The 22,575-nt window shown below is 37.7% G+C and overlaps 1 protein-coding gene across 3 annotated transcripts in view; it reads right to left on the bottom strand.

The window, feature by feature from the left end:
* PCCA (propionyl-CoA carboxylase subunit alpha) overlaps positions 1 to 22,575 on the bottom strand; it is a 274,780-nt gene that overhangs the window by 114,476 nt on the left and 137,729 nt on the right. For all 3 annotated transcript variants that reach the window (XM_059466064.1, XM_059466066.1, XM_059466063.1), the window contains 2 exons: positions 22,164 to 22,274; positions 13,311 to 13,413 (listed from right to left, as the gene is read on the bottom strand). In XM_059466064.1, coding sequence (XP_059322047.1) covers positions 13,311 to 13,413; positions 22,164 to 22,274 — 214 coding nt within the window. The remainder of the gene's footprint in view (positions 1 to 13,310; positions 13,414 to 22,163; positions 22,275 to 22,575) is intronic.

Here is a 22,575-nt window from a genome sequence, read left to right as displayed (position 1 = left end):
CTCAGCTATCACACAGATTATCACCTCCTGCAAACTTGTTGCAGCAGAACCAAGAGTCCATCGAAGAGCTTAACCCATCTCATGCCAGTGAAATCACTTTGGGAATACAGCTGTATTGATGACATTTTTCTGTTGTGCTTTCTCCTCTACAAGAGACTTAATTCAGGCAATACAGAATGCACATTCAGGACAGCCCACAGTCCTGCAAAAGGATGACCAGATTTTCCTTGCTAGCCATCCTACACACCATAGCGTAAGTAACAGAAGCTGGTCAAGAGCTGGGATTCATTTGGAACTCTGTTTTTCTAGACAGTGCCTGGCTTTTCAAACTATGTGCACAAGAACTAATGCTGGGTGACAACACAGGTATCAACCATGTATCTACCAAATCACAGGTAAATGTGATTACAGCATTTGGCTACAAGTACTCAAGCTAGTTTCCAACAGGCAATGTCACAGCTGCTTCCTCCCCCCTAGATGTAAGAAATGTGGCATATTTCACAGATTCTAAAGCTTTGTTCTCTGTTTCTTCTGCACTAGACTCCTATGAAACAGATTAATGCTACTAATTCTGTTCAGTTAAAGAAAAAAAACATAGCAGATGAGAAAACCCCCAAAAGTTCATTAAAAATTATATTAGATAACATAAAACATGCCTATCTCCAACAAGCCCTCATATGTCATGTCCAGACAATTGGAGGTCATAGCAGAGCTCAGTGACTCTCATTACCTCGCACACATCACCCCTACACTTCCCGCTTACATCCGGCACTCACACCGCCGAGCTTTCAGCACCTCCTATCAACCACCCTTTCCCTTCCTAACTAATGCAAAGAGAAAGGTACCTCTCACAATGAGTTAGACCTGAAATTGGCTCTACTACCTTTAGGTAATGCTCTGCTATATTTTTTACATTACTTAGGCACTACAACTCTCAGCCGCAGAAACACAGGCATCTAATAATTTATGAGTGATACATATTCAAGAGATGATAAATATGATAAATATTGCCCTCTGTGTTTTCATCCTTTTAATAAAACATCTGCCATTGTTCAAATTATGGTCTCACAAGAAAGAGGAAGAAAGACAACAAGAAAAAAATGTGCATGCACAATTTTACTCAAGTTATATACACCAGACCTGAATGAAGGAATTTGAGAATTATTAAACTAGGGTTGAATGTGAAGGACAAAAAATTTGTAACAGCTAGTATCTCATTCTCAGTACTAATATAAAAAATTTTGCCCACTAAGCTTTCTGCTGATTAAGGTCAGAATTAGAGAAGTCAGGCTGTGTAGGTGGGATGAACATTATTGATGATGGTCATTTTAGCATAATCATGATCAATACAGGATGGGGACATAAAAATGGCTGTACTGACTGGCCTAAATATCCATCTAGTCTAATATTCAATGATAAGCAGTAGAAAGTTAAATAAGATCTAAGAAGAATATAAGAATATAGCTACACTTCTATAATGTACTTAACTGTAAATTCCACCTCCTTCCTTTCCTTTTTGCCCAATTAGCACTAATCAGTGCAGTTCAGTATTAAACAAGGCAAAGAATAAATGCCCTAAATACATAAATAACATAATATATTAAAATGTACTATATAAGTACATTTCAAAATGCTGTGGAAAAACAACTTTCTTTACACATTACCTTTTACACATCCAATTACTATTTAATGAATATAGTTACAAATAGATGATACTGTAACTCTTTCTATTGACCCAATACATATATGTTTTTCTGTGAATGTTTCTATTCTATAAACAAGCACAAATAAATAAATTGTATGTGATCAAAAGGACATTAAAAAGAATATTAGGGTTTTTCTGACTCAAAAAGACAGACTCATTTTGAACAGAAATGCTAAAATGTGAAATAAAACTGCAGTACAAACATGAGGAAGATCCAAAATATTTTTGAAATACACTTTCAGATGTAGTGTATGGCAGCTGAAAGAGGATACCTAAAGAAGATGTTCAGAACTGGTTCTCACAACTTTGCCTTCAGCCTCAATCCTTCCTGTGCACTCACCTGCTGAGGGAATCTATACACAACATCCGTGTTCTCCCTCAGCCCAAAGTTTCCTTGTTTATACCCAATATAATTTTTCTAAAATTCAAATTACTGCAGCCCCTTGGGACCTTCCTAGGGGAGACAAACTAGCCTTGAATGCTGATTTTGGCTAGGGTAGAGGTAATTCTCTTCATAGTTGGTGGCTGGGGTTAAATCACGAACATCTTTATCTCTGAAGAGTTATGCTCCACCCCGAGCCTATTTACTAAAAGGGTTCACTTAAATACAAGGGTTAAATCTTGGGAAGAGGCAGCCTGTAGTAGAGGCAGACAAGCAATGTCCGAGATCAAAGAACAGATAAAAAGCACAGTGAATAGAGGAATAAGGAGGACTTAATATTAGTAAAGCATCTTTAAGTGATTGTGATTTGAGGATACAAGTAGCAAGAATAAAGACTTTGCTGCAGGGGAGGGAGCAGGGCAGGCAACAAAGAATTTAAAGAAAAGTGCTCTCACTAGCTCAAGGAAACAAACAGGGTAAAGTTGTCTACCAATGTTAGCAGCCAGGTGAGGACCTGCTTTAAATTTCAGTGTCTGATAGAAAAACGGGCAGCAGGGCCTGGAGAAAGTCATTACTGTGTCACCAAGGTATGTCACCATATCTGCCACCATCATGCCAGAGAGAGGAGATTCAGAAACACGTATCAGAACACACAGGGGTAAAGACACAAGCTTAAAGCCTAGGAACTCAGATTTTTTTAGAAGCATTTTTTTAAAAACTGGAATTAATGTGCAAATAGTTTATTTGTATCATCTCACTACTAACTGCAGAAAGACTAATTTTATTAAGCACCACAGAGAGACAGGATAAAGACCTGTCATCTCCTTTCTAAGTCCATGGGTAAACATCCCTGGTTTCAAAAGAACGAGGTCCTGTGCTGTTCTTTCCTGCCCAGTTTTTCTCACACTACAGGCTTTGAAGATATATGTTAAAGGGAAGCCACAGCCAAAACAAACTCCAAGCACCACATCTAACTACACAGAAAAGAATGGTCTGTGAAAGATATTAAAGAATCATCCATAATCATAAAAGAAAAAGTAATCTGAGCAATCTCAACATAGATCCAGGGAAAAATATCCGGGTGTTTGAATATTTGTGAAGAAACAACAGAAATCAATATTAAGTATTTTTTACTTAAGGTACCATCTATCCCAAGTATTGAATTATATCTATGCAGCTTTCCTTTTAAGATTCACAATACCTCCCAGTTACAAAACCAGAGATATACAGCTACTATGCAGATAGTAGATCACTGATTTTGAGTTTGCAAATAACAGGGATGATATTCAATTCCAAGACAGCACATAGCAACACTATTAGCAATGCTACCTCTCAAATAATTCTCCCACTAAAATTATACAAAACTGCATTGTAACAAACCAGCAAATAGGCCTGTAGGCCTGTATACAAAGAAATAAAAAAATTCCTTTCTTCTAGCATCCCTTGGTAATGCACATACCAGGAATATCTTAAAACAAAAGAAAGAGATCTCCAAGACTTCTGAGACAAAGGTAGGGCTTATTTTTCTCCTCAAGAAAATGTCTCTTCAGTATTTTTATTTAAACACACACACTAAAATTATACAGAAGAGACCCACCTCTCTGAAAGATGAAAAGAAAGAAGTCTTAGCTCAATCTTGTATGTTTACACTTCTAGTCTCACCCTTAAACAAGGCTGAATTGAGCATAACCGCACTGAAGGTTTCGCTTCTACACTGGCATATCAAATTTCAAGTCAACAGCTCTTTTACTTAAAATATGTTAGATAAAAAGGTAATATGCTCTCTGTAAAGAGTTCCCTGGAGGTTAGAAGAACCAATAAATTAACTGTTACCATATGCTTGGCTCCTTTTTGGCAAAATTCAGTAACAAAACACTGCCAAACCTCTTTAGGCAAGCAATAATATTTGGTAGCTTACAGCACAACTTGGGAAAATAGAAAACTGGGCAGAAAGCTTGGAAAATAATAGAAGAAACTTCATTTCTATTCTTCTATAGTTAGCTACATGCTGTTGGAAGAAAAATTCTAACAAAGTCAACTTTATGGGTTCCATCTATGGCAAACAGTTGTCTCCTCAAAAAACACACACTGGCTAGTACAGTAATCAAATATTCCATATTTGGCTTTTTTAAACAATAGATATGTATGACCTATTTTGAAAACAGGAAGGTTTGCAAAATTAGTATTCTGAAGTGTTAACATGCATATTATCAGTGCTTTCATTATGGGTTTACTTAATTATAAATGAGAAAGTCTGGGCTTATTTGCAATGCAATGTTCTTAGATTTTACTTATCCTAAAATTAAATACTTCCCATCCCTTCCTCCTATATCTTTTATACCTGTGTAATTGAGACTAAATTGTGACAGATAAATAGCCTTTAACACTACACCTCTAATTATAGTTATAGACTGGGTATTTTCAGGACATCCATTACAGACATTTTTTAAATACCAACAAAAAAAAAGTGAGGGCAAAGCTGGCTGGTCCTATTCCTTTACCAAAACAGGCAGGACTTGCTCTGTAGCATCAGTTATAAGTAATCAATATTTTTTCAAATATGAAAATGTCCATTTTTATTTTATTTTAGTAATATAATAATATAATAATTCATATTATTCTTATTTAGAAGAAAATGTTTATAGCCTGTTCTGCATGCCATGATGGTTGGCATGTAGAGGAAAAACAGATATGTGAAAATCCCATATTTCTTTAATCAACTGCATCACCCCAATAAATTCTAATTTTGATGTACAAAAATACTTGTAATTCAGCTTACAGTTCCACACACATCTGGCAAGCAGTGTCAAGTAGGCTGACACGTATAGGCCAGACATTTCACTTCTTAAAGTCACGTTATTGCATGGTTAATCCTATATTTGCATTAATTTGATACAAGCACTTACAGGTAAAAATAATCCCAAAGTATAGGTCTAAAGATTATAATAATACGCCTCTGGAAGGTTTTACCAGAGGAAAAAGATTTTTTACCATTCTATGGATGTTTGCCTCATTCAGCCATTTGGGATTTTATTAATAATCTTCTCATTACTGTATTCATCTTCCAATTTCTCATTTTTTATTTTAAGTAAGACAATTTCTGTGAAGACTTGACACTGAAATCAGAGACTTCATTACCCTGCAAAATATATCCACATTTTAAAGTATTTAAGAGGGTTAAACAAAATGCAAACATTTAATGCAACATTAAGCATGTGAAATAAAAACTTGATTGCCTAAAGCAAGCATGCTATGCTGTTACCCTGGTGACAGGTTAAAAAAGGATTGTGAGCTGAATGGCTGTATGATATGAAATTAAAATGTTTCACATTGAACAATCCAAAATGAATTGGGAAAGGTTAGAGCAGAGGAGAGAGAAATCAATTCTCCAATGGCAATGGTGAATGGAAGTGAAGTCTGAATAGGATTTGCCAGTGGGGTGCAACAGCTGCCAAATATCCTGCAGCCAAAGAATTACAATAATACTGATGAAGTGTGCAAGAGCTTTTGGAATCATTGCAGGGAACAGAGAAATACTCCTACAATAATGAGGCCATTCTATGTCCCATCCCACTTTTGCGGTTGAATCAAAGGGAAAAGAAACGGTTGAAAATTGTAATACTGAACAACAAAGGTATAAATGAATTACCTATCCCTTCAATCAGTATCTTGTATTTAACTACAGCCTCTGTGAACATGAATGAAGTAAGCATGCAAAGAATGGACAAATCAAGACACATACATGTACAAGTATGCAGACAATATTGAATGAGAGACTTGTTTCCCATATATTTTGTTGACAACATTTCTACAGCAACAGCATCAAGAATAAGCTGTACACTACACAAACAGCAGGACACAACCAGTGCCTCAAGGAACTACACAAGGTCAGGTGCTGATGGTCATGCTTATCTTTAATAATCCTAGAAAAGAAATATCAGCAAAACTTCTCATGCGAATGCAATTACAGATGTATTTACTGAGCTTGGAGACCCCAAAGGTCAAGAAAAACGTTGCCCTTCCATAAAATTATCCTAGACAACTTCATTTCTGCCCTTGGAAATTCCAAGTAAAATACACAGAGGAAGACAAAAACATATCCTAAAAATACCTGTGAAATGACCAGGGAGCACATGGCAATTAGCACACACCTTGTCAGTTTTACGGTTTCACGCATACACATTTTACACACAGACAAATATTAAAGAACAGGTTTAGGAGGTGTAAACCTGCATGAGAGGAAATAATCTTTGGGCTTATAGAGGGGATCAAAGTAAATTAAATAGAGAGAGGTCTTGTAAAGAGAGGATCTTGCAGAAGAGGTCATAAGCAAAGCACAGATGAGAAAAGGGCCAGATTAACAACTAAAAAAGGGACAGGAATTTGGCAGCACAATAGAAAACATTCACATGTCTATATTATGCAAATTCAAGTTTCAGCATTAAGTGAACAGTAGCTACAGAAGCTATAAAGCTCTTACAGCAGATGCTGTTTTCCCAGAAGACATGGTGAAAATAAAAAATACACATAGAGACTTAGCCAGGTCCATTTACTTTAGTGAAAGCCTTTCCCACCAGCAATCACCTCAGCAAGATGCGGGGATCTTCCCAAGAGATGTTCACTGAGATTCAAACATCATCTTCATAATGATTTCATAATGGTTAGCAACTCTAAAGATTGAGCAAGTGTGGATTTCTGAGTGCCCAGAACACATTTTTCCCTACAAATGACAGGGATGACAAGTCATGGAAACTTCCCAGGACAGACTGCTCTATTCCTGGAATAGATGTTTAGGAATCATATGGAACATATGTCTGTGCTTTCAAGCAACTATAGAAATACCTTATATTACCTGTGTTTCTAATCTGATCGCATTAATTAATCAAAGAAAAAAATACCATGTATACACTCTGTAGAATAAATGCTACCTTAACATCCCATTCCAACTTTTATATTTTCCATAGGAGTTCATTCCAAACTGGCAAAAAAATGCATGTTTCATTTATTTGCAGCTACTTTTTTTGTTTCTAGCACATATAATCCTCTTTCTATGATAAACAACTGAGCAACTGACAAGGGTAAATAATACCAGATTTAAAGACATCTAGAATATTATATAGGGCATCTGGTTTTGTAGTTATCAAGCAAGATTACAAAAAAAAAACCAAAACAGTAATGACTCACAAGAGGTCAAAAGAACAACATTAGATAACAGCTAGAGAGACAAGAGGGTTACCACAACCAGAAAAGCTCATTATAAACAAGGATTTCACATGAAAAAGAGGAGAAAAGGGCTTAGTACCTTGCAAGTCTATGGCAAAAGAGAAGACCACATAGTGAATAATGGTGTGGAGCTGCAGTAGTTACACAAACATACCAAAGACTTTCAAAGGTCTAACAGTAAATCATGGGAAGCATGCTCAACTTGTTGAGCAGGGGACCAGAACAGTAAGGATAAGGCAATGCTGTTTTCATGAGCTAAGGATGACTGCAGAACTCCAAAGTGGGGGAATGAAGAAAGCCACAAGTAGGCTGGACTTGATCAACCATACCAATGCAAACAGAGCAGTTTATCTTCATACAGAGGCTATCTGTAGGATAGAGAAGTACTCATGTTTGGCTGCACTTCCAATAACTTGCAAGTTCATGTTAATACTACAATTCTAGGGAAGAAATAAAAAATTCAATTCACATAATACAATTGATATCATTCAGCAGTGCCTGTGCTGAAAGTAAGAATTCTTTCTCTTTCCAAGAGGCCGGTTCAGATGACTCCAGTCAATTTTCCTGACATCATCTTCCTTCTTTTTAAAATTAATGTAACATAACCTTATTTCGTGCTGCTCCAGCAGTGCAGGAGAGCCACAAAGCTTTGCTACTGGGCAGCTGATCATCCTTCCATATGGGGAACCCTAGGCTGGCAAAGAGCTGGCTCTGTCCCAGACTCCAGCAGGGTAATAGGTGTAGTCTCTGTGAGAGCAAGGATGCCTGAGAGGTGTGGGACTCTACTGCTCTCTGAGCCATTCCCTCACTGACCTATAACCAAGCAACGGCAAGGCAGATATCAATATAGCTGTACTGAATCAACCTACAATAATTCATTAAACATAAAGCTAAATAAATTTCTGTTCTTGCAGCTCACCAGCCATTTTACATTCACTGCACTGGACCCCTGGATTTCAGAATTTTAAAACAAAAATTTAGCCCAGCTATTTCAGAACTTGACAAAAGCTTGTTTGTATTTTAACTTTCCACTATACACTTTCCTTCCTGGGAAAATTTTATTTTATGCTTAGAAAGTATAATCCATTTTAGGTCTCAAAATACTTCATACATGTTGATAAACATGTTTACAAAACCTCAACAGGGGATCAAAGTACTAAGGCTACTTTGCCTTTTTGTAAACTGAGGCCAAATTCAACTAACTTCTCTAAGGTCCCACAAGAACAGTTTAACTCAAGAATCCCAATCCAGTCTTCTACATTATACACACAAGCAAGAAAAATCTTTAGTGTTTTTTTTCCCTTGCTAGCAATTTAAAACATTTTCCAATGTGTTACCATCTTTTTGTGTGTAGCATCAGGTAATATGGGCATGCAGCCCCACTGTTTTTTTTCCAAGTCATAAATGATGAAAGGGTAAAACCCATAGAAAAATTAGGAAAATACACTTAGCAGCCAACACAAGCAACACATAGGAAGTGCTGCAGGCAATTGGGTTTAGAAGTATAAACATCACATTAGTAGACCCATGAGATAGCATGATGTAGCCACACCTGGAGAGACACTCTCCTTTTCCCCTCCCAACCCACTAAAGAAAACAAGTCTGAAGCCAAAATGTGAAGATTCAACTGTACAACATCATTTCTGGTCTCAAAGGCTAACTACATCAAACAGACATAAAATAAGCTGGATTCACTTCAGCCAAAATATGTTTCCACTTGAAACAAGATCAAGTTCTGTCTAGAAGACCTTGGGGTTTTACTAGATGCTGTAAATCTGTTCAGCAGCTGTGGGTGGCACCAGTTTCACAATAAAGGGGACTATGGAGTAAGTAGGAAAAGTCCTAGGTAAAATAACTAAAAGCTGAACAATGAAACAATCATTAATCATCCATGGCTCTTTCCTGTAGGAAATATGTGCCCCTATTATCTGGATATCACAGTGAAATATTCACATTAGTATGTGGTTCACAAAATACCAAACACTTTCATTAGCAAATCATCTTTCAAAAAATACTTGAAAAAACACCCCAACCAGGAAGAATCCTAAAAAACCAAACCATCCCACATCCAATTTTTTCCAAAGAAAATGGGAAAAATTAAATAAAATACAAAATTAAAAAACAGTTAAAACTAAAAAAAAAACAGCACACACAGAAAATGTTCTAAATATTTGATAGCATCACAAAAGTAAATGCTTATATTCCTTTAACTCTGAGCTTGCATGGATCTGCAAGAGCTGTTTTAGCTAAAGCCTGGCATGTTAGTTCTAGGAGCTGCTGATGAGGCCAGGGGTACTATATAACAATACAGATAGTGGAAACTCACCTGTGGGTGCTCCACCCAAACCATAACACCATTTATTTGAGTACAGGAAATGCAAACCAGCCTTGGGCTTGTGACTTGCACCAACCTCAACAGCAGCCAACGTTCTGCAATGAAGACTGCCACTGCACAGGTCAGGCTGGCTGAAACTAGCTGAGGGAAGTTGGGTGACAAAGCTGGCTGGTCATCAGAATATGCTTCAGCAAGAACCTTACAGCTGATTATTCAATCACTCAGGGGACTGCAAAATACATATTTTCCAGTCACATGAGAAAATATCATCAGTTATAGAGAAATCCTCCTCATGAGGCTGCTACTAGTTTGACCTGTGGTGAAGAGCTAAGGCACACCTCTGACTCCCTTTTATGAGCTCACATGTTCCTCCTTGCTACACATTCCCACTCTTGTAGCTCTTCCAGAGTAATTTCCCTTGTCAGAAGTAGCCTGCTTCTGAGAGAGTGATCTGAAGTAAACTATTATTAAATAGTTTCTATGCTAACATAGGTAATTTTACACACAAAATCACACCTGCATACCTGGGGAGGAGAAGAAAAGACAGAGAGCAAAGGAGGAACAGCCTGCAACAAGATTCCTTAATCTGGCTCAGCTGCACTTCATCTGATTACAGTCCTGGTAACCTTGACAGTGAAAGCTGCACCTTCTGTGAAGAGCTCCAAGCATGGTACTTTCTGTCTATCTGACCAGAATAACAATCCTGATCATGGGCTGAATAAATCACAGGGGAAAAAGGGAACATAAAATACCCCTGCAGTTGTAAAAAGAATGCATATTATGAATATGGCTCCCAAAAGGGAAAAGAAAACAAATTAAAAGCAAAGATAAGCATATAACTCAAGTTTAGCAGAAAACTGTCAGTTTGACAGCTGTGAAAAGTTTTAAAGAAATAATGTATAATTTCAAAATGCAACTCTTCAGTAATTTTTTGCACAAGACTTGCTCAGTTGCTTTCAGTGCAGATGAAAAAAAATGCTGTCAACATAAATAGCGCCAGAGAGCTGAAATTCTGTAGGTGATGATCACTGTACTTGTCCAAAGTATTAGGAGAATGTTAGGGATCAGCTTTGGAGCATGCAGTCTGTCTGGTCTGCTCACATCCTCCAACACAGATCTAAAACTCACACAGACGCCAAATGCCCAATTCTGCCATAGTGAACATTGCACCTAAGATCACAACTGGCCTTTTGGATTTGTTGTAGCACAAGTTCCTACTCTGAACTATTTTGTTTACGAGTATTTTTCAAGCACAGTGCAGTCTTATGAATAAAGATGTGCTTTTTCCTCTGGCCACAACCCTGCTCATTAAAAAATACCCACTATAAGGAGCACCTTCAAAAATAAGTGAGATGCAGCTTGGTTAAGGATGTGGTGAGGAATCCTTGATAGGACTATAGTAACTCTCATGCTCCACAGTGCTCAGTCCCCTCTAGAGGGAGTCCACTAACTGCTCTAAGGAATGGAGAACACTGTCCAAGACACTGCACAATTCTTTGACCTCATTCTGCCTTCGCTTCTTTCCTTTTTCCTTAGAACAAGCTGTGTGATTCTGGGGAAAGTATCTCATTATCAGGTTTGGCTTCTTCAGAAGTTACTCGCCAGTAAGCATTTTTGCATTAGCTCATCCTTACTTGTCCTCAAACAGGCAGCTTTGCTATCATTAAAGCAAGTAGATCCAACAGTATGTGTGTATCGAAACCATGACACATTCAATAAGAACCACACTCAGCCATCACTTAGAGAAAATTCTAAGGCTTGACTTCTGAAGGAATCATAAGTACACACCATCATGGCAAGAGAAAGTGATTCCTCTGTACTGAAAAGATTTCTTAACTTCACCATTTAAAATCTGAAAAATCTTACCTTAATCTATTTTTACAGATGTGTGGTTTTTTCATGTGACCAGACTCTGCTGCCTTCTCTTCTCATGGTGGAAGGATATCTGTAACTGAATTTAGCTAGCACTCCAAAAATGAGCTAACCTTTTTTCAAAGCAGGAGTGTATTTGTTTCCCTAACACAGCAGAGAAAGAGATGGATGACTATGTCTGATTGCTCAATGCTATACAGAGATATACATCTCTTTTATCTCAGTTAAAATAGTCATATGTGTCTTTTCTATTAGCATACGCAGACACCTAATACTAAAAAAAGTACTTGCAAAAGACACAAAACATTAAAAGACTGTTCAAAAATTAGATTCCTTTCTTTTCAGCTAGTTAGAGTATTTTACAGGGAAGAGAAAAAGAAATCACAAATCAGAGTAGAGAATGCAATAGCAGATTGATCATCACTGCTTAAATCAACAATTCCTATCCTTACTCTAAGTACAAATTAATCCATCGCTTCTCTGTAGCAGTACCAGACCACTTAACTTCCTATTCTGGCCAGTAAAAAAACTAGAATCAAGGCCCCTCCTCATTTTCCCTGACTCATCTTTTTTTAGGTGAGAGTGGCCTTTGAGTGTCTGTTCTTCTCCTTATGCCATTCACTATGAAGGATATAACTTGTGGAAGGAAATAAAAAAGTGCTTTACTTTCCCCTATAGATACATAAGGCAAGCAATGACCCAGCCCTGCATATGCTATACATTACAAAGCTGTTATGTTTGCCCTAAGTGTCTCTTTCTTTTTCTTTAGTACCATATGGTACTAATTATCTTTGTGGGTACAAATAAAAATAAAGACTTCTTGAAACCACATTTGATTTACTTCTGACCACTGAAAAATCAGTAATAGAATACACTGTCAAACCACTGGCATGGAATGTGAATAATGTCTACCCTGCACTATGACTTCCCTCACATACAAACCTACATGCAACTACATTACAAAACATGAGGCAAGGAGAGTTATGCTGAAGTCAGGATTCCCTGTGTACAACCATTGCTAACACCAACTACACAAACAAGCTTCACAAATTCAGTTAATTTTAACAGAAGGTCTCAAGGCACTGACAGGGATGGGCCAGAGAACAAGGAAAGCTAGGCATCCTAGAGGAAAAAAGCATACTGTTCAAAAAAGCCAAAGAAGTGAATTAGCATTTTGACATGGGTACTGCAATGGCTGAACAATTAATAGTACTGCCTAGATTATTGGCAGCTACAATTCAAAAAAATGGAGGAGTGGGGGAATAAAAGCACAAAAAACCCATACTTAAAACAAGGTGTTGACTCTTCCATCAATTACCTTCCACCTTTACAGTCTGAAAGTGTTTTCAGAATTAAGACTAAACCATTAAGGTTCTTCATCCAGGTAGCAAATTACTCACAAATCTACAATATTTTAAAGCCCTGTAGCTGAATATTCATATTATGCCAAAGTGCTTAGATTGCTTCAAATGGGCACATGGGAAATTTGTGATGCTCAATTTGTGGTTAGTTACTAATGCAGCAACATTTTGCATTAATGAAACTCCTGATGTGCATTAATTACTGTACTGGCTTGTAACACATTTTTGTGCCTATTAGTTTGCTAATACTTAGAATAAAATAATCATGTATGACTTGTGCAAGTAGGGAAATGTAAGCCACAGCTCATTTGAATTTAGAAAAAACAGACCATATTAAGAAACCATGCAGTTTCTCACCAGTTATTCTTGTTCATGAGAAGATGTCATTAATGAAATGCATCAGCACATCTGAGTTCTTAGAAATGAACTTACCTTGGAGTCCCTAAAAATCGCTGTGATCTCAGTTGTTCAGCCACATATAAAGATGTTGCTGTTGCCAGTAGTTGTCTTCTTTCAAGATCTGTCAACTTGTGTCCTAGTTTTCAGAAAGAAGTTTAAAAAAATTAGATACCACAGACCAACATAGGTACAAAAAGTAACAACTACCAGTAAAGACACTGCTCAGTCCTCACACATGAAAGCTACATTTTTTCCCTCTAAATTAGGATGAGGCACAGCATAGCAGACGCTCCGAGTTTCAGAGTTTAAATTGCATGTTTTCATACAAATCAACCTAACTGCTAACACTGGTATCTCTGTTAAAAACAATTTGACAACTGAAAGAAAAGAAACTGAATGATGCTGCAGCATCTTGTTTTCATTACTGAAATGTCACTGGTTGACATATTGTGCCTCATGCTGGTAAGGAATCCATCTGTACATTAGAACTTACTCAAAATATAGAACACTGTCAGTACTTTATCTGAGGCAAAGGCTACAGATCTTTCAAACAAAAGGGACAGCACAACAGTATACACCCAAAAAATAAATGGGGATAAGGCTACTCCTCAGCCCTGGGTCATTTAGTGTTATTTGTGTAATCATTAGCTCACAACTAATGAAGTCAAAAGTGATGTTTGACACTTTAGAAGCAGAAAGTGGCTCAAAGCAGTCTATAATCTGAAGGCAGGAAATCTAACAAATATTTGGCAAAAAGATACAACCGGTGTGAGAGGAAGCAGGTTGTCTCCCAGTCTGGTCTTGTTCCAGAAAGTGATGGTTAAATAGAGATTCAATTGTCCATTCAAGATGCTAAAAAGAGCACAGTAACAGAACTCTGCCCTCCCCATCTTTAGGTCAGAAATCACACAACACAGATTTGGTGTGTGAAAAGATGGCAAATAGGTGGCCAAGAGTAATGAGAGATTCCAGAGAAGAGCCACCAAGATGAGCAGAGAAATGGAGCACCTCTTCTATGAGGAATGGCTAAGAGAACTGGAATTGCTCAGCCTGGAAAAGAGAAGGCTTTACAGTAACCTAACTGCAGCTGTCCAGTACCTGAAAGGTGCCTGCCAGAAAGATGGAGAGAGAATATTTACAAAAGCATGTAGTTAAAGGACAAGGGGAATAATTCAAACCAAAAGAGTTTAGATTAGTCTAGGAAGAAATCCTTTACTGCAAGGGTGGTGAGGCACTGGAACAGGCTGTCCAGGCATGAATGCCCCATCCCTGGAAGTCCTAAGGCCAAGATGGATGGAGCACTGTGCAATCTGGTCTAGCGGAAGGTATTCCTGCATATGGCAGGGAGTTGGAATCAGGTGATTTTTAAGGTCCCTTGAAACCCAAGCCACTCTGCAAGTCTGTGAGAGAGAACAAGAAGACAAAGTACTCAGTCTATAAGACAGGAAGTTAAAATTGATATAAAATAGGACAAGAACTGCAAAGCTGAATTGTCATGAAGAAAAGAGGCAAACTTTATCCATGAGAAAGATTTTGCACAAGTGAAAGCAAGAGCATTTCACAAGGGAGAGAAGAGAATTACACAATAAAGTTAAAGGTTAACAACTGAAAGACTTTGCTGAACTCAGTTACAACACAGCTCTCAAAAAGTGCTTTATGTGTACATATCACAGCAAATGCCATCATCCAGAAAAAGTATAGATTTCACATGAAAGGATGGGGGAAGAGCTTCAGAAGGCTCTATCTCCCAGAGGAACTCTGTCCAGGGAGACACATTTGCTTCCAGTCCTGCAGCAAACAGTAACACAGATCCCTTCTATACCTCCACCTTCCCATGGCCTCAGTGCTATGTAATGTAAATTCACATTCCCCAGTAGTGGCTACTAGCCAGTGACAATCTCTATCAGCAGAATAAAATAAGACTAATGAGATCCTGAAGAAAATCCAGAATGGAGACTGTTGTAAAGGACTGGAGCAGACTCTACAGCAACAAAGCCACAATTTCAAAACAGGATGTCTTCTGCACAGAATACATCGTTCCACTGGGCATATTAAACAGAGCTAGGTAAAGAGACTAGTTAGAGTCCACCTTAGAAATGCAATCATGCCACAGTGATAGGAATACATTCATTAAAGTCCAGCTAACAGTACAAAGAAGTTGTCACAGGCCAAAAAATGTAAATTTAAAAATAACAAAACTCAGAAAATCTGCATCAATCTCTTTTTAATTTAGTCCGCATTAGCATATTCTGGCTGAATATTACTGCAAGTTCCTTTGCTCACTGTTTATTTTTTTTATCTGCCTTGAAATGGAAACTGTCTTCACTTCAACAAACACATGCAGAAATCCAAATGCTGAAAGGTTTAGAACCTGGCTTCAGAAACAAACTTGATCTTTACTTTGCCAGTTACTAGGAAAACTGATTGCCAGGCAAAATTCAAATAGCACTGAACTTTTGTACTATTTGTACATATACACACACACATATATGTGTATATATATAAGCCTTATGTAATTATACATCGCAATAACATCAATTATCTGGATCTGAAATGTGCCAATTTTCCCATTGCTTACACACAGTGAAGAAACTCTGAGATCATTTTTTCAAAACACTGAATCTAAAACTGGTGATTTGTTTACATGCCCCAGCTAAAGGCACATCAGGAATCTGCCCTAAAGCCTTTGCCTTTCAGTCCCCCTGCCCAACACTCATGACAAGACTGTGTGACCAAACTGCACATTCCCACCTGCTCCAACACACACTGTTAGAACCAACTTAAATACAGGAACAAGGTAAAACTAAAAAGGTCCCATTTCAAAGGTTTTATTGCATGTCCTCTGTCTTAGATGAAGTAACTGCTTTTGAGCTTGCCACAAAAACTATTTTCTTCCTGTATCTTCAGTAAAAATCAAACTCCAAACAAAGGTCAATAAGTTGAAACAGGTTAACAACTGATCAAGAGTCACACGCGCTTCATTACTGCCAACATGAAAAACATATTTATTCCTTTGTCACTATTGACAGCAGTTGTGCCACATGTGGCAAGCAGAAAACCAGTTATGACTGTAGTATCCAATGTAGGATTTCTGGGAGATAATAGAAACTGTTAACAGGAACATAGCAAAATTAGGTTTTGGTGTCTGGCAATAAAAATACAACACTACCGCAGAATGTCCTTAGCATAACTTTGGAGGCATACCTCAGAAGTTTGATTAAAGGCTGCTTCCTAAGGATGGCAATTTACTTTTATTAGGCAGGACAGACTGCTGTCAATACTGCCTTAGTTCTCTGAACTCCAGCCCCATTCCACTTGCTGTCTGCTTTTGCTCTGCTGCTAGCTCAGCTGAATTCTAAACAGTTTTGGAGTCAAACTTACAATTACATTACTATATTTGGAAATACACAAATGTCCCAGATAGAAACACCTTTGTTTCCCATCAAGTATTATTCCCCTTCAGAAGCTACTCCTGAGGATTTCAGTGGGGTATCTTGAGGAATAAGTTAATATTCACCATCAATAAAGATATAACAACACGGTCCTTCTTGTTCACCATACAGATTGATTCAGAGAGCAACAAAGCTACCTCTGGAGCAGTTGTCCAAGCGCTGCCTTGAAAGAGAGTGAAATGAGTAAGTAGCAAAGGTCCCCCAGCTTCCAACACAGGGAGTTACACCATTGCTCTTCCCTGCTCTCCTCACTGCAAACTCCTGGCTTAGACAGAAATTTCACCTCCACAATGAAATGTGGAACTGGCAGGTCCCACCTCTCTGTTTAAACTGGGATAAATTTCTGATTATCAGCTGAATTAGATAAAGCAAATGCAAAAGAGGAAGAATTATTATAAAATTAAGTCACAATTCATATTATTTAAAAGTAGACTGCACACATCTATTACTCCCAAATGGCAGAACCCTGGTCGGAAGGAAGAGAAGAAATAAAGCATTTCTCTCTCATTTCCCTGATGTTATGATTGCTTAAATCAATATTATCTCAGTATCCCCCAAGCTGAGTCAAAAAGGTTCATGCAATTACTTTACATAACCAACTTCAAATTAAATTACATAAAGGTCATTTTTCCCATAACAGTCTCATTTGCATTTTGTCCTAGAAACATGTTTCCTACTATCAATTACAGGGAAAAAAACAAAACAAAACAAACAAACCCTGGTTATGTGCCCCAGTAAGTTACTTAATACTTGAAGAGTGACTGTTTTCTGATAGGGAAGAATAAAAAGTAAAAGCATAATGGGAAAGATTAAAAGTGCAATTCATAATTCAGATCAACACCAATGTAGGCAATGTTTATAACATTCCTAGGTTCTAGCTCAAGTTTTTCCTGGTGGATTTTGAAGTTAACCATTACAGACGGCACCTACACCAAGTAGGCTGAGGCAGAAAACAAAGTTGAATGTTATAAATATTAGATTCCAATGCAGAGAAAATTAATGGAATCAGCAGCAAGTATCTCCCATATTCTAATAGTGACAGACAGGGGAAGCTGTGTTCCCCCTCCTACTGATAGCAATAGCCTCCAGACTTAAGTTTAAAAGTCATATCTGCAGTCCCAATTCACCTAAAAAGCACTTTCACTCAGAAGCATGGGAATGACTGAGGCTGAAGGGACCTTGAAAGGCCCTTAGTTTATTCAGCATGTCCCCTCCCCATGAAGCAATCTCAACATCAAATTCAGAATAGGTTGCTCAGAAGTTTGTGCAGTGACACCTTTAAAATCCCCAGTCCACGACCCCTGACTCTTGCAGTGCAACTCATTGAAGAGCCTGGCCTCATATGCTTGGGAAATCACCCCAAGGTCCTAGAAGGCTTTCCTTAGGTCCATCCTAAGCTTTCTTGCATCCAGCTGGTTCTCCCAGCTTCTTCCTACAGGTTACCTGTTCCAATCCCAACACCACCCTTGTGCCTCTTCAATAGACTTATGTTTATTGCCATCCTTCTTACATGCATCAGAGGGTTAAAACTGGACACCGTTTTCCAGAGATGGTTTAATAAGCATTAAGCAGAGTAACAATTTCATCCAACCCATATAATTATGATAAACACAACATATCTAAAAGCCTTCACCTCATACACAGTCTCTGGAGCCAATATGCCATTTCAGAAGAGAAGTATTTCCTCTTTATTCTTCTCTATATTAGAAATATAAAGAATTTTTGTTATTTCTCTCCATTCAGATGAGGTAAACATGCTAGAAGAGGGAAAGTAAATTATTCCTGGCTTTTTTTTTCTCATGTATTTTGGGATGACTTCTGTGACAATCTCTTGGAAAATGTGCCATCTTTCATCGGCACAGGATGTGTCTCACAAAGAGAGTGACTGATTTCAGACATCCTTTAATAACCAGAAAGAGTGCAACATCAAGAAGATCTCAATATTTAAATAAAAAACTAGGAAAATATAAACTGTGAAACAGACTGAACTGCAATGACCTATCCCATAAACAGGGTCTAACCTAAAGATCCTTTAATTTATCTTTGGTCCAAGACTCTTCTTGCATCTTTGTGATAACAAAGATACACTGTCTGTGCCTGTGAAGTAGGGATAATACACAGTAGATTTCCTTCTCATCAGGCAGACTAGAAAGTACAGAGGCTTCCCAGGTTGTTTGGAAGCTGTAGAAGAACAGTGCATCTGACTCCTGCACGCTTGGCAGACATTTTTATTCTGTAAGCAAAGTGCTTGGAGGCCACTCTAAGACAGGTGCCACCTGACCTAATCAGCGCTCCTGCACCCGCCCTCAGATCCACACACCTTCCAAAACATGCATGGGTGCTCAGAACAACAACCCACTCCAGCTCACCTACTGCCAGCCAGCATTCCAGTCAGCCAGCCCTCACATGGACAAAAAAGGGCATGACAGGAAATGCTTTCCCACCCAAATCATACTCTGCACAAGGTTACTTTCAGCCCAGTTAGTATTTTAAAATAACTTGTAATAAACAAACTACTTCTGGTAGTGAATGTTTACTTAAAGATGGGAAGAAAGAGTTAAACTCTAATTATAAAAATTACTAAACATACCCATTCTACACATAATTTGAAGAGAGCATCACATAGGTTAATGGAAAAGTAGCCAAGATGCATTTAATAATTAATTTTTTCTTAACTTAGAATAAAGGTCTTCTAATAAAGGATTATAATGGAACTCAAAAATGAGACTGGAAAACAAAGAAGCTCTTATTTTACTCTTAAGATTCAATATTTATACTTGGAAGAAAAATGCACATACAAAATGGGCCAGTACTTCATGCAGTCACCAGAGAGAACACAGCTGAGATGCAGTACTTATCACCAATGTAGATCACTACAACTGTAGTGGCAATTGTGCAGGTTACAAAAGAAACACAATGGATTGTGCTTGAGCATGAATTTAACACACATCTCTATTCAAATGTTTCTATTTCTTAAGTTTTCTAAGTTTAAAACATTTCTGGTATGGATTCCTACTGTTAACAGCAGCACCTATTTTTACATATTTCCAGATCTGTGTTGGCTATACATTGCTCTAATTTTTCAGACTGTCACAGCTCTTTTTTTTACAACTATTCATTTTCTATAAACAACAGTAAGATATATGAAGCTACTTAATTTTCAAATCCTCTAGCAAAGTTTACCCTGGATATTTATATTAAAAAGTTAAAGTGATTAAAGAAATTGCATGTAAATTAGTTTTTGTCTTTGCTCCTCTTGTTGAGCTTCTACCTGTCATCTACCCACCATCCTTGCTTGCCTTCAGCTGTTCCCATTTGAATCGTTGGATTTGTAGAAATATTTTTTATGGGTACTTAAAAAACTGTCCTCAAATTCAAGTAATTTTTTTTTTAAGCATGAAGGATTTGATCCAATGCAAACTACATCATTAAAAGGGCTCTCAGTTTCTTTGGTGAGCTTTTAATCACTATTCACAAGTAACTATTCTTGAACTGAAGTTCAATGCCATAATATGTTTCTTTATCTATAATTAAGAAGGCTAATGTGTGCTTGTGTTTGAAACATGGAAGAAGATGAGCAAGACATCTCATATAGCAGGGAAAAAGTCTAGGAATTTCACATGTGACAATCATTAGTTTCTATTATAATGCATCACACTATCTGTTCTTGTGTCTTCTGGTGTCCAGAGCAAAAGCCTATCTTTAACAATCTGCTAATACAATACTGGTATTTGATTTATGTTTTTATTGTTCCCAGTTACATGCCAGGGGAGGCAGCCTTCTCACAATATGGCACTGGGACTCCAACATCTTGTTTCCTTGCCTTTTTCCTCCATTCCCCTCTCCCCATTCCTAGTCTGCCACTCACTTTACACATCTGCTGAAGTTCACCAGATTCCTTCATGAGCTAAGTCAGCCCAGGAATTTACAAAAAACTACTCCAGCAAAAGCAGCAACAGTAAAAAAAATGCAGGTTTCATGGTGGTTTAGAGATCTGAATCTACCCAGGAAATTGACTGAATAGTCCCAGAAACACCAGAGAGGCAAGACATGAGATTCTGTGTTCAAGTGTCAGGGAAGGGAGAGAGACCAGCTACAGCAGCACCAAGCCTTCAAGAGCAGATGAGCAGAGTACCCTGGAATCTCTGCTGGGTCAAAGCCAGCTGAGCTACCCAAAGATTAGCTGGGTACCCCCTAGCAAAAACAACACAGCTCTTTACAGAACTTTACAGCTCGAAGCACAGCAAGCACGCTGCCACTGAAGGTGGCCAACACCTGTTCCTGTGGTCTCAGTCAGGAGCCAGGAACAAGCAGGATGCATCAATCCCACACGCAGGACTGTATCACACACAGACTTGTCAATTACATCACGATATCAAGTAGTTCTGGTGCAAAGAATAGTCATCCACACACTCACACACTGAGTCCTGAGGTAAGAAAAATCTGTTCTGCTCCTTAATGAGACTAGAATTTGGCAAGGTGCCAGTCATGTCCAGTGACTGCCAATCTGGCACTGCTGCCTCCAAAGTGAGATGAGGATTCTGCCACATTGGATTCATGATGAATGGGGGAAAAAGAATCTCCACAGGATTCATAAAGGACCCATGAATGATGAACTATAAATACTGACTTTTTTTTTAATAAGAAAGATGTTCTGCCTGGTGAATGCCAGCTGAGGTGAGAGACCTGTATGGAAGAACCGAGTCTCTGACCACACAGGTCAAGAAAGCACCTACAGCAGATTGGCAAAGAGAGAAGCCAACCTTTTAAAAAATGATCCTTGTGAAAGGAAACCAATGCATTGGTTTTCTCATATTTTTGAAGCAACCATTGGTAAACATTTTGAAATTGAGCAGTTTGAGATGCTGTGAAGAAATAATTGCATTTGTGTTTATGTTAACCTAGTGTATGAGTTAACAATTTCAAAATTATGCCCATTACTGTGTGCAATGTATATTAAGACCAGGGTACTGAAAACTCCAGTAAAATGCCAGATCCTCCAGAGAAGGCTACAGAGAAAACAAAGGGTGCCAAAAGGCAATTCTAAAGGTGATACACCAACTTATAAAGAAGCAACAGGGCTGAGTGTAAACTTATCCAACTATAATTAATAGCAGAAGTCCTGTGTGTAATGAATCATGATAGCGTTGCAGAATTGAGTTGATGTTTATTTTACATATTTCATATGACCTGTAAATGGTTTTTCTTGACATTGGGTGTATTCAATTTACTATTTTAACACTAGAAGTATGTATTTTGCCTTCTTGAAAATAAAGTTAACTATTTCAACTTCATGCATTATTTAAAAACTCTAAAAGTGTGTTTGCAAAGATCTATTTGAAGAAAAAGGGAAGCATGTCAGTCTAAAAATATAAAGGAGCAATAATCAAAATAACATTACTTAAGAAAAGAAATATTTCTAAATGGAACAAACCTTTAAAACCATCAGGATATACTTCAGGAAGGAATTTAGTGCTGATGTCTCCTTGAACAAAGCGTGGATGGACAATGACTTCTCGCAGTAAAGAAATATTATGAGCTACACCTGGAAACAAAAAAAAACAAACAAAAAAACAAATCAATACAAAATCAGGTAATATTAATCACAAATTACAGTAGGAAAAGACTTTTAAAAATATGAGCTCCTATATTTCTGGAATAAATACTTGTTCACAATTTAGATACCATAGTACTGACATAACCAATGCAGATTTACCCGTTGTTTCACTCCTGCTTCAAAACCCTTTTAAACACTCAGTTTAATAAAGTAAACAATCTAAACAGTCACCTCATCAAGCCTAATTCAAACACCTAGTTGAGTTAAGGACAGGAAGCACAATCAAGAC

Source organism: Ammospiza nelsoni, chromosome 2, assembly GCF_027579445.1.
Source record: "Ammospiza nelsoni isolate bAmmNel1 chromosome 2, bAmmNel1.pri, whole genome shotgun sequence".
NCBI lineage: Eukaryota > Metazoa > Chordata > Aves > Passeriformes > Passerellidae > Ammospiza > Ammospiza nelsoni.
The sequence above is the reverse complement of the archived record's forward strand: the minus strand, read 5'-3'. Positions and strand labels throughout refer to the sequence as shown.